The 13,284-nt window shown below is 44.9% G+C and overlaps 1 protein-coding gene across 4 annotated transcripts in view; it reads right to left on the bottom strand.

Moving 5' to 3' along the window:
* The window catches only part of LOC137370309 (urea transporter 2-like), a 118,424-nt gene that overhangs the window by 53,904 nt on the left and 51,236 nt on the right, over nucleotides 1-13,284 (bottom strand). For all 4 annotated transcript variants that reach the window (XM_068032691.1, XM_068032695.1, XM_068032696.1 and 1 more), the window contains exon 5: nucleotides 12,960-13,088. In XM_068032691.1, coding sequence (XP_067888792.1) covers nucleotides 12,960-13,088 — 129 coding nt within the window. The remainder of the gene's footprint in view (nucleotides 1-12,959; nucleotides 13,089-13,284) is intronic.

The raw sequence follows: 13,284 nt of genomic DNA, 5'->3' as shown, positions 1-13,284 counted from the left end.
CACAGCAGATGGATGACCCTATTGTCTGGTTAACTGGAACCTTCTTCGAGAATTTAGGGGAACCAAACGAAGTGTTCAGCAGATCTTCCTTGATTGAGGCTCAGCACGTCGACCCAGGGCTAAAAAGTTAGCACAGGCTGCCGAAACTGAAGTTGAAGCAGAGGCAGATGAAGAGTGAACAGTGGTTCACTAGGTAGAGGTGCCGTCGAGGTACCTTATGAAAATATTGAGATAACCCGCAAGATTCCAATGGCTGGACAGGTCAGTATCAGAAAAACTGAAGCCTTCATAAGGCAGCATTTTCACTGGCCACAACTCCACAAAGATGTAGTGGAGCTCTGTAAGATTTGCCACATGTACCAGGTTGTGGGGAAGCCTCAACCTGCAATAAAAACTGCACCCCGAATTCCCAAACTGGCTTTTGGGGAACCATTAATCAGAGCGCTGGTAGATTGTGTGTGGCCCCTGCCAAAAACAAAATGGGGCTACCAGTATCTTCTCATCACCACGGATGCGGCTACCCAATTTCCAGAAGCTATCCCTCTAAGAACTATCTCTGCCAAGGTAGTGGTGGAGGGGTTAACCCAATTCTTCACCCAATATGGGCTGCCTGCTGAGATCCAGTCGGATGAGGGCACAAATTTTATGTCCTGTATTTTTCAGAGGGTCATGGGTAATCTGGGCATAACCCAACTAAAGTCCTCAGCCTACCACCCACAGACACAAGGGGCTTTGCGGCAGTACCACCAGACTCTAAAGACATACTGCTATGAGTAGCCCCATGACTGGGACAAAGGGCTGGGTTTCTTTTGTTTGCTATCAGGGACTCACCCAATGAGTCCACTGGCTTTAGTCTCTTTGAATTAGTTTAGTGGCATGAAGAGAGAGGTCCTCTAAAACTACTCAAGGAGAGGTTTTTAGGACACAGGAATGAACCTTCCGTGTTAGACTACATCTCCATGTTCCAAGAATGGCTCACCAGAGCCTGGAAGGTGGCTCAGGAATGCCTAAAAACCTCCCAGACAGCAATGAAAAGGCAAGCGGATAAACATGCCAAGGCCAGAAATTTTCAGCCCGGAGACCATATGTTAATGCTACGACCAATACAGGGTGAACCATTGAAAGCCCGGTTCAGTGGCCTGTACAGAGTAATAAAGAGAATTAGCAAGGTGAATAATATAATTGACACCCCAGATCGTAGAAAAAAGCAAAGGCCATGCCACACAGGTGGTGGCGCAGTGGTAATGTCAGCAGATTAGTAGTCCACAGGCCTAGACTTGTGCTCTGGGGGCATGGATTCGAATCCCACTACAGCAGATGGTGAAATTTGAATTCAATTAATAAATCTGGAATTGAAAAGCTAGTCTAATGATGGCCATGAAACCATTGTCGATCGTTGTTAAAAACCCATCTGGTTCACTAATGTTCTTTAGGGAAGGAAGTCTGCCATCTTTACCTGGTTTGGCCTACATGTGATTCCAGATCCACAGCAATGTATTGATTCTTATATGGCCTAGCAAGTCACTCAGTTCAAGGGCAATTAAGGATGGGCAATGCAGGCTGGTCTCACCAGCGACGCCCACATCCCATAAACTACAAAAAAATTAATATGTTAAAACAATATCACAGCCGGAAAGGGGATAAACAAGCACAAGTCAGGCAGTCAGGAAAGAGAAGGGTGAAAGGGACTGTGAGGACAAGTTAAAAGGAGGTCTGGAGGATTCCCTAATTGAATCCCCTATACTGTCTGGTTAGCTAACACTGAAATGTTAGGGAAATTAGACACTGTCCTCTCCTATTTAAATGCAGAACAGAGAGGAGACCTAACAAGGCTGCTCACAGCATTTAAAGGGATAAACCAGGGTGCACAACCCTAACCCTACTCCATGTGGATGTGAGAGAGACCCCTCCATAAAACAAAATCCTTATTGCCTGGGTCCCAGGAAACAGACCCAGATTTGGGAAGAAATTCAGTATATGCTGGAACACAAGCTGATTGAGCCCAGTCAGAGCAGTTGGAGTTCCCCAGTTGTACTTGTGCCCAAATCGATGGCTCAACAAGGCTCTGCATTGGTTACAGAAAGATTAATGCAATGACCAGTGCTGACTCCTACCCAATTCCCCACCTGGAAGACTGTATAGATAGAATAGGAAATACCACCTACATAACCAAACTAGACTTGTTAAAAGGGTAATGGCAGGTTCCCTTAACTACCCGAGCTAAAGAGATCTCAGCTTTTGTTACCCCAGATGGCTTATTCCAGTGCCAGATGATGCCCTTGGATTAGGAAATGCCCCAGCCACCTTCCAAAGGCTGATGAGCCAGGTAGTGGCTGGCCTGCCCGACGATGTAGTATACCTGGATGCTCTGTTAGTGTACAGTGACACCTGGGGGGGACTACCTGCACCAGTTTGACTCCCTCTTCCAAAGGTTAGTCGGCTGACCTCATGGTAAATCTTGCAAAGAGCGAGTTCGCTAAAGCTCAAGTAACCTACTGAGGGCATATTGTGGGTCAAGGGTGAATGCTGCCCAGAGAAGGTGCTGACAGACTTTCCCTTCCCCACGACCAAATGATAAATAATGCAATTTTTGGGGATGTGTGGGTTTTACCTCAAGTTTGTCCCAAGCTTCAGCACTATAGCCGCCCCACTGACAGACTTGTTACAGAAAAGAGCAAAGGTAGTGTGGTCAGGGAGGTGCCAAACAGCTTTCGAGAGGCTGAAAGCCATCTTAACCAATGAATCGGTGCTGGCAGCTCCACACTTTAACAAACCATTTAAAGTAGCAGTTGCTGCTCGTGACCTAGAGGTAGGCATCGTCTATTGACTTAGAAGGCCTTTTCAACCGTAGGTGGCTTCAGGCTCTCACAAAGACACAAGAAAAACTCATCCATGAACTTCTTTTCGCCGATGACTACACTCTCCTGGCCTGCAGTCAGTCAGACCTGCAATGTATAACAACACATTTTTCCGAGATGGTACAACTCTTCAGACTAAAAATCAGTTTAAAGAAAACTGAAGACCTGCATCAACCTGCATCCCAAGAAGAATATAGACCACCAAGCATTGTCATTGAGGCAACCGAGCTGAATGATATCAAGCAATTTACCTATTTGGGGAGCGTCATCTCGTTTGATGCCACCATAGACAATGAAGTGGACAACAGGCTTTCAAAAGCAAACAGTGCATTGGGCAGACTCTACAAATGAGTGTGGAGCAACCACAGCTTCAGAGCACAGACCAAACTCAAACTGTACAAAGCCATATTCCTCCACACTCTTCTGTATGGCACCGAGACATGGATCCTATACCGCTGTCATGTATGCCTTCTAGAGCAGATCTATCAACGCTGCCTCTGCAGCATCCTCAAGATCTGCTGGCAGGACCACATCACAAACATTGAAGTCCTGGAAACAGCCAACATCACCAGCATCAAGGCCATCCTCCTGCAAAGCCAACTGCGTTGATCGGGTAACATTGCCTGCCCAAGATCGTGTTGTATGGAGAGCTGACCACTGGCAAATGGACAAGAGGGGCCCCATGCAAACATTTCAAGGACTCCCTGTAGAAGTCCCTCTCTGTGTTCCACATCAACCATCGTCAGTGAGAATCGCAGGCCATAGATTGTGATGCCTGGATATGCTACATTGAGAGTGTTACATAAACCTTTGAGACTGAGTGAAGAACCAGCATGAAAGAGAAAAGGAGGAGAAGGACAGATCCAATTGCCCCCAGCAGCGACTACACCTTCACCTGCAGCACTGTGGGAGAATCTGTCGGTCATGGATAGGCCTGGCTAACCACCAGCGGGCCTGCAACTGATGAGTACAGTCTTCTCAAAATCTTCTTCCGAGAAGAAATGCCAAGAGAGGGGTAGTTGCCGTCTTGCTCCAAAATGATCAGTGAGTGTTTGAGGATAAGTGTGTGTGTGCAGTTTCTTGCTAATTTGCAATCTCATAATGAAATGCTCCTGTCATCACATTTCATTTTGGGTGGTGTGCAGTTGTCACACCAACCTGCTTTGTTGAAAGCTAATCTTCTTTAATCCACTAACTGGAAACCTGAATTTATATTTTTAAAAATAAATTTAAAAAGAACAGATTAAAGATGACTTTGCTAGCAGCTTAAGATGGCCACCTAATTCACAACACTGTATCCGACATTGTCAGCCCTATGAGGTGGAGACGAAATGTCTGCTCATCCAAACAAGGACCAAGATCCAGTAAGTTTAAGGGAATTGCCTGCTCTCTTTAACAAGAAGAAATACACTGCTAACTACCATGCTTGAATCACTGGGTGACTGTCATGTGACAACCCCCCCCCCCACCCACCCCATCTGTGGTTTTAAGCTGGTGTTTCTCTGCAGCAGGTGGAGAAGCATCTGGACTCTAACATGTGCAGACCCAAGTGGGGGTCCCTCTCTCTCTCCACTCTAGCTTGCAAGCTTCGAACCCTGCCTGCTGACTGACTACCTCTGCATACTCTGGCTACAATCAGAGACCCCTTTGGAGGAAATCATCTGCATCACTGTCTCCAAGAGACCCACTGAATCAGCCATCTATCGCTTCAAACTAAAAGGCTCAGGACCACTGAAGTCAGCTAGAGGCCAGCCAAATCACCAAACTCCACAGACTGTACACCTTTTTTTCTGTGGGCTCTAACTCGACCAATCTACCCTTCCCCACTCTGTAACCTATTTGTGTGTGTGTGAACCTCTAGTGTGTGTGTGAAAGTTGGTGTGTAGTTCATTATTTCACTTAGTATGTTTTAAGTACAATAAAGCTAACCTCTTTGTTTGTTAAACTCAAGAAAACCTGCCCAATTAGTTCTTGTTATGATCATAGCAAGTAAGTAATCAAACACCTACTGAATTGGTCAGTACATCCACTTTAAAAAAGAGTTAAACCTGTTGTGGTCAAACAAGAAGCGGGAAAAGAGGGAAGCCCTTTGACCATTCCTCACCTGACCTTAACACTTTACATGAAAGACATCAATCGGTCTGGAAGAACCAGATGTTGAACTTGAAATTCGGAAAGCACCGGATCCTACAAACCTTAATGAAGACGGTCCAAGTCAAGAAAAGAGAGTTCAGAGAAAGACCACCAACTTTCCACATCTGATGACAACAAGATCAGGGAGAGTCTTGAAGCCCCCTGACAGATTGAATCTATGAAGGCAGAAACTTGGGGGGAGATGGGGTAGTATGTAAATAAGAAGTGAATGTATGTAAATATATATATATATATTTGGATAAAGACTTGGGGGGAGATGTAGTATAAGGGTCTGAAGGGGTTAATGTTGAGAGAGTGTAAAGAATACCTCCTATCATGATGATGTAAGAGATCACATGTGAGAGAGACTTGAAGATAGATGCAGGTGGCTTTGGAGAGAATCACACTGTCTAGTGTGAAGTTATACACAGTTATAATGTAATAGAGGTTATTGTTCTAAGTACCCAAGATTAAAATCTCTCTAAGATAGACTAACTAAGGTGGCAGCGTACCAATCAAACATACAAAACTATGGCCTCCTGCTGTCCAGGAAGTTGTATCTACTGAAGCACATCCAGGCTGTTCTGTTCAATGTCTGTTCCCATATCAACTGCCTCAGCTGGGCTTTGCGTCCTCACCAGACCTTCCCCTGTCAACCCCAGGTGCCCCAATGATGCTAGCAGGGTCACGTCCCTCTCTGGATTCCTGCCACTCACCACTGAGAAAAACAAGTCTTACAGCTCCAGCAATGGCTACTCTGTGGCACTTTTGAAAAAGCTGAGCTTTATTTTGTGCCTCTGAATTATCTTAATCAGCCCTTTCCACAGCTCTCATGGCACCCCGCAGTGTTCACAACTTGTACCCCCTGCCATGTTGCAGACATGGCACCCTCCACGTTCCCTCCCTTTAAAAATTGAAAATTGCTGCTGACAAGCCAGATAATGAGCTCATCAATGAGCTCAACAGGCACCTAATTGGAGATGTGCAGGTTTGCCATTCCCTTCCCCCGGCATCCCTTTCAAAATAGCTTTACATTCTGGAGGTGGCAGGACCCAGTGCTGAACTCCAAGAAAGCGATCTTCAAATTTTGCTCGCACGCGCTTCTGCCCCCAGCAGACTTTAAAAATCCGGGGGAAGGGAGTGAGCCAGAAATTGTGGTACATGTAGGTACCAACGACATAGCAAGGGTGGGTATTGAGGTCCTACGGTCAGATTTTCAGGAGCTCGGGAGGAAGTTAAAGGGTAGGACCTTGAGGGTAGTAATCTCTATTACTCCCAGTGCCACATGCTAGCGAGAGTAGAGATAAGATAATCGGGAAGATCAGTGTGTGGCTTGAAGCATGGTGCAGGAGCGATGGCTTCAGATTCTTGGGGCACTGGGAGCAGTTCTGGGGTAGAAGGCGCCTATTCAAAAGGCATTGGTTGCACCTCAACAGGACTGGGACCAATGTCCTCTTAGGGATATTCACCAGTGTGGTTGGGGAGGGTTTAAACTAAATTGGCAGGGGATAGGCACCAGCATATAGAAGCTACCAGAGGATTGGTGAGTGACAAATGTGACACCCTTATTCAAGAAAGGGTGTAAGGACAGTCCTAGAAACTACAGGCCAGTTAGTTTAAAATCAGTGGTGGGCAAGGTTTTAGAAACAATAATCAGGGAAAAAAAATCAACCGACACTTGGAGAGGTTCGAGTTAATTAAGGAGAGGCAGAATGGATCTGTAAAATGGAAATCATACTTGACTAATTGTTTTGAATTTTTTGATGAAGTAACAGAGAAGATTGATGAAGGGAATGCAGAGGATGTTGTTTATATGGATTTTAAGAACGTGTTTCAGAAGGTTATATGATTGCCTTGAAGAGTGATGTCCCTTTAAGATCTTAGTATGCTAATGAGCTGAGGACGAGGACATACTCATGTGACTACTGGCCAGTCTCACTCTGCTACTGTAACACCAAGAGGCAAGTTCTCTAAATAGTTAACTCTGCACTGTATGTACTTGTTAGCTATTAATAAATCTGTTTGAGATTTTCAACAACCCGGACTCCATGCATCTCATTTATGCTGCATCAGACAACATAAAAACAACTCATTACAGGTACCACCTAAAAGGGTGGTAGAACTGAGGCTTATGGAATAGCAGGGTCAGTGTCCAATTGGATAAAAGATTGGCTTAAGTACAGAAAACAGCGAGTCGCAGTAAATCATTGCTTTTCAGACTGGAGGATGGTAGACAGTGGTGTTCCCCAAGGCTCAGTGCTGGGATGACTGTTTTTTTGCTACATATAAATGACTTGTATCTTGCAATACAGAGTATAATTTCAAAATTTACTGATGACAGCGAACTTGGACAAGTGGAAAATAGTGAGGATGACACGAACTGCCTGCAACAGGACACAGATAGGATAGCAGCATTGGAGGCAGGTGGCAGATAGGATTGAATACTGACAAGTATGAGGTGATACATTTTGGCAGAGGAATATGGAGAGGCAATGTAGACTTAATGGCACTGTTCCAAAGAGTGTGCAGGAACAGAGGGACCTGAGGGTGCATGTGTATAGATCTTTGAAGGTGACAGGACATATTGAGAGAGTAGGTAGTAAAGCATCTGGGATCTTGGGCTTCATAAATAGAGGCATTGAGTACAAAAGTAGGGAAGTTTTGCTGAACCTTTATAAAGCAGTGGTTCGGACCCAACTGGAGTATTGCATGCAGTTCTGGTCACCGCACTTTAGTAAGGATGCCCTTGAGAGGGTGCAGAGGAGATTTACCAGAATGGTCCCAGGGGTGGGGGATTTTAGCTACAAGGTTAGGTTGGAAAAGTTGGGTTTGTTCTCCTTAGAACAAAGGAGATTGAGGGGAGATTTAATACGTGTACAAAGAACAAAGAACAAAGAACAGTACAGCACAGGAACAGGCCATTCGACCCTCCAAGCCTGCGCCAATCTTGATGCCTGCCTAAACTAAAACCTTCTGCACTTTCGGGGACCATATCCCTCTATTCCTATCCTATTCATGTATTTGTCAAGATGCCTCTTAAACGTCATTATCGTACCTGCTTCCACCACCTCCCCCGGCAGCAAGTTCCAGGCACTCACCACCTTCTGTGTAAAGAACTTGCCTCGCACATCCCCTCTAAACTTTGCCCCTCTCACCTTAAACCTATGTCACCTAGTAACTGACTCTTCCACCCTGGGAAAAAGCTTCTGACTATCCACTCTGTCCATGCCGTTCATAACTTTGTAAACCTCCATCATGTCACCCCTCCACCTCCGTCGTTCTAGAGAAAACAATCCGAGTTTATCCAACCTCTCCTCATAGCTAATGCCCTCCAGACCAGGCAACATCCTGGTAAACCTCTTCTGTACCCTCTCCAAAGCCTCCACATCCTTCTGGTAGTGTGGTGACCAGAATTGCACGCAATATTCTAAGTGTGGCCTAACTAAAGTTCTGTACAGCTGCAGCATGACTTGCCTATTTTTATACTCTATACCCTGACCGATGAAGGCAAGCATGCTGTATGCCTTCTTGACTACCTTATCCACCTGCGTTGCCACTTTTAGTGACCTGTGGACCTGTATGCCCAGATCTCTCTGCCTGTCAATACTCCTAAGCGTTCTGCCATTTACTTTATACTCCTCCAACCTTTGTGTCGTCCGCAAACTTACCAATCAGACCAGCTACATTTTCCTCCAAATCATTTATATATACTACAAAGAGCAAAGGTCCCAGCACTGATCCCTTCAGAACACCATTAGTCACATCCCTCCATTCAGAAAAGCACCCTTCCAGTGCTACCCTCTGTCTTCTATGACAGAGCCAGTTCTGTATCCATCTTGCTACCTCACCTCTGATTCCGTGTGACTTCACCTTTTGTACCAGTCTGCCATGAGGGACCTTGTCAAAGGCTTTACTGAAGCCCATATAGATAACATCCACTGCCCTTCCTTCATCAATCATCTTTGTCACTTCCTCAAAAAACTCAATCAAATTAGTGAGACACGACCTCCCCTTCACAAAACCATGCTGCCTCTCGCTAATAAGTTTGTTTGTTTCCAAATGGGAGTAAATCCTGTCCCGAAGAATCCTCTCTAATAATTTCCCTACCACTGATGTAAGGCTCACCGGCCTATAATTTCCTGGATTATCCTTGCTACCCTTCTTAAACAAAGGAACAACATTGGCTATTCTCCAGTCCTCTGGGACCTCACCTGTAGCCAATGAGGATGCAAAGATTTCTGTCAAGGCCCCAGCAATTTCTTCCCTTGCCTCCCTTTGTATTCTGGGGTAGATCCCATCAGGCCCTGGAGACTTATCTACCTAGACTATGATAGGCATAGATAAGTTAGCCAAGGAAAAACTGTTCCCATTAACTCAGGGTACAAGGACTAGGGGACACAGATTGAAGGTTTTGGGCAAGAGATGCAGGGGGAATATGAGGAAGAACTTTTTTATGCAGCGGGTGGTAATGACCTAGAACTCGCTCCCCATAAGGATGGTGGAAGCAGAGGCAATGTCTTCAAAAGGAATTGGGATGGGCTCTTGAAGGAACTAAACTTGGAAGGCTAGGGGGATCGAGTGGGGGAGTGTGACAGACAGGATGGCTCTGTGGAGAGCCGGCATGGACTCAATGGGCTGAATGGCCTCCTGTGCCATAGATCACTCTATAACTATCAGTCTATGTCAGTTTTAAAGAACGTTAAGGAGGAAGTTTCAATATATATTAGCACAGAGATAACTGCTGACAGCATTAGTGGACAAACATTCAACATTTCTTCCTTTGCTTTTTTTTAACACAGAGATATGCCATGATTGTACCCATGACTGAACAGTGCTGCTGACCCTGCTTTAATTCTTGGGGTCAGGTGAAGGGACTTTCAGCAGTTCGTGGGTGCATCTCCAGCCTTCTCCATCTTGATTGAAGATGCTGTAAATGTGAGCCAGCTGGCAAGGAGAATATCAAGTTTTCCACCCCCACTGGAAAGGTGATAAACCTCCTGTGTCACAAGTGGCTTTAAAAAATTTTTTAAATCAATTTTGCTATGATCTATGATTTTATAATTTGGATCCCCAACTTCTGGCAGCTGTTGACTGGCAGTGGTGGTACTTGCCTAGATTGCATATGCCTTAAACTGGCTCCACATAAGAGCTTCTGCATGTTTTTTAGTTCTTCTAATCAGACTTTAGTGGTTCAGACTGCTATGGATACCTCTGCACCTTTCTTAAATAATAGTGATTTTCTACCTTCTCCTGTTTGCCAGTGCCTTGGTTTTTATATATCCCAGATTTTAATGGTATTCTTCAGATTCAAGTTCTGAGTTCATTTCTAGGTTGGACAAGACCTCTTCCAGCCCCACGAAGAAAAAGCATTCTTGTTCTTTAGGTGCAACACATGCTTGGAAAACTGGATACATCGAACATAAAATACTTTGACCTGGGTAGTATCATGGATGGGTTATGTAAGTGGGTGTAAATTTCGGATGGGAACCTCAGAAGTCTGGGTTTCCCAGCTTGCTGTCATTTTAACTCCACAGCATGTCTCTTTTGGCCCTGAAAAGTTCTTGGAAGTCAGTCTGATGGACAGACTTGGCTTCCAGTTGGGTGTGGTGCACTCTGGAGAGGGCCGTAGGACCAGGTGGGTCTGACCATGATCCCGGGGTGGGGGATGTCTGATCTGGAGGAGGGCTGGTGGTTTCCAATACCCAACTCCAGCAGCCTTTGTATGTGGGTGTGTCTGATGAAGGGAGGAAGACTGGAGGGGGCTCGTGCTTCCCCGGCCTACAGGAAGTGCTGTGAAGGCACTTACCTTTCCCGAAAGCTGTCCTTGCTTCAGCTGTCAGGTTTTCCGAGGCCTGTGAAACCTGGCCGCCCACTGTAAAACCAGCAAAGCTGAGGCTGCTAGCCTCATTAGCATATTTAAAATGCCAACCTGGCTCCTGGACATAGGTTGCCTGTCCACTCCTTGGCCTACCTCTGCAAAACCCGGAAGTCAGGAGGTTAGAGTCGGCTTTTGACACTCTTGGAATTTTTCCCAAATATGCTTCCCACCCTCACCCAATCCCATGCGCTTACCCAGGTTTCAAATTTCCCCCCTTTACAGTTGTGGAACCCAACAAGCCCTCACCCCCCAATTCAATCCTTTGCCAAAGAGTTCTTCTGAAATTATGAAGGGTAAGGTTCTGATTCCACACTGCTTTTTAAAAAAATTATTCGTTCTTGGGATGTGAGCATCGCTGGAAAGGCCAAAATTTATTGCTCATTCCTAATTGCCCTTGAGAAGGTGGTGGTGAACCACCTTCTTGAACCACTGCCGTCCATCTGGTGTTGTTAGGAAGGGAGTTCCAGGTTTTTGACCCAGCGACAGTGAAGTAGCGGCAATATAGTTCCAAATCAGGATGGTGTGTGACTTGGAGGGGGAGTTGCAGGTGGTGGTGTTCCCAGGCATCTGCTGCCCTTGTCTTTCTAAGTGGTAGAGGTTGCAGGTTTGGAAGGAGCTTTGGCAAGTTACTGCAGTGCATCTTGGAAATGGTACACACTTCTGCCAGTGTGCACCAATTGTGGAGGGAGTGAATGTTGAAGGTAGCAGATGGGGTGCTGATCAAGTGAGCTGCTTTGTCCTGGATGGTGTCGAGATTCTTGAGTGTTGTTGGAGCTGCATCCATCCAGGCAAGTTGAGAGTATTCCATCACACTCCTGACTTGTGCCTTGCTTTAGTTTCTGAGGATTCACGAATGGTGCTGTACATTGTACAATTATTAGTGAACATCCCCACTTCTGACCTTATGTTGGATGGAAGGTCATTGATGAAGCAGCTGAAGGTGGTTGGGCCTAGGATAACTACCCTAAGGAATTCTTGCAGTGATGTCCTGGGGTTGAGATGATTGGCCTTCAACAACCACAATCATCTTCCTTTGCATTAGGTATGACTCTAACCAGTGGAGAGTTTTCCCTCCGATTCCCATTGACTTCAGTTTTACTCTGGCTCCTTGATCAAATGCTGCCTTGATGTCAAGGGCAGTCACTTTCACTTCACCTCCGGAATTAAGCTCTTTTGTTTGGACCAAGGTTGCAATGAGGTCTGGAACTGAATGGCCCTGGCAGAACCCAAACTGAGCATTGGTGAGCAGGTTATTGCTTAGTAAGTGCCGCTTGATAGCACTGTCAACGACATTTTCCATCATTTTGTTGGTGATTTACAGTAGACTGATTGGGTGGTAATTGGCAGGATTGGATTTGTCCTGCTTTTTGTGGACAGGACATACCTGGTCTATTATCCATATTATGTTGTAGATGTCAGTGTTGTAGCTGTACTAGAACAGCTCGGCTAGGGACGCAGCTAGTTCTGGAGACAAGTCTTCAGTACTACAGCTGGGATGTTGTATTCAGTGCCTTCAGCTGTTTCTTGATATCGCGTGAAGTGAATTGAATTGGCTGAAGACTGGTATCTGTGAGGCTGGGGATCTCAGGAGGAAGCTGAGATGGATCATCCACTCTGCACTTCTGGCCGTTTGGAAGAAAGACTTACCTTCTGGATGGCCTCTTCATGCCACCTAGACCTGTAATCTTAGTATTTGTTTAATAAAACACCCTAGTGTAATTAAAAATAATAAAGCTGTGACATTCTCTTATGCCTTCATTGCATGTTAAAATATTAGTATACCATATTTTTTGAAAATCTTCCAAAATCTGGTTATATTCTCAGAATGTGATTCCTATATTTAAATATTTCAACAACAATATTTAAGTAGAATGACAGATGAATTCTTGAATTAGAGACTTCCTGTTCATTAATCATCTTGCAATAGAATCCAACAAAACATTTTTAAAATTCCAACATTATAGATAACAAGTCATTCCATTAGTTGCAAAACACACTTGGAAGATTTAAAAACTTGATTGTAGAATGTAGTTACTGTAAATAGTGTTAATGTAACGCCAATAAGAGTCCAAATAGATTTTTAAACATACCATGTCATCGACATGATGATCACAGCTGGCAACAACCACCAGTACCAATCTCCTTTGTCACAAAACACAGCCATCAAAAGACCAACCAGGATGCCGTTGTATCCGTAAAGCCCTGCTGCAATCGCAGACCTAAAATGTTGTAAGTAAAGAACAGTAACATTTCGGAACTGAACATGTTTCCATATACATTTAAAGTATTAGCAAAATTATTTTGTTTGCTTTGGGAAGAGTCATGGCAAATAAATGCAACTATAAAATTAAAAAAAATTAAATACCATAACACGGACAGGAATCATTTTGATTTCTGCCCATTAGTAGCACCAAG

This window comes from Heterodontus francisci, chromosome 1 (genome assembly GCF_036365525.1).
Source record: "Heterodontus francisci isolate sHetFra1 chromosome 1, sHetFra1.hap1, whole genome shotgun sequence".
NCBI classification, from domain to species: domain Eukaryota; kingdom Metazoa; phylum Chordata; class Chondrichthyes; order Heterodontiformes; family Heterodontidae; genus Heterodontus; species Heterodontus francisci.
Note: the sequence above shows the minus strand (reverse complement) of the source record. Positions and strands in the feature narration are given on the sequence as shown.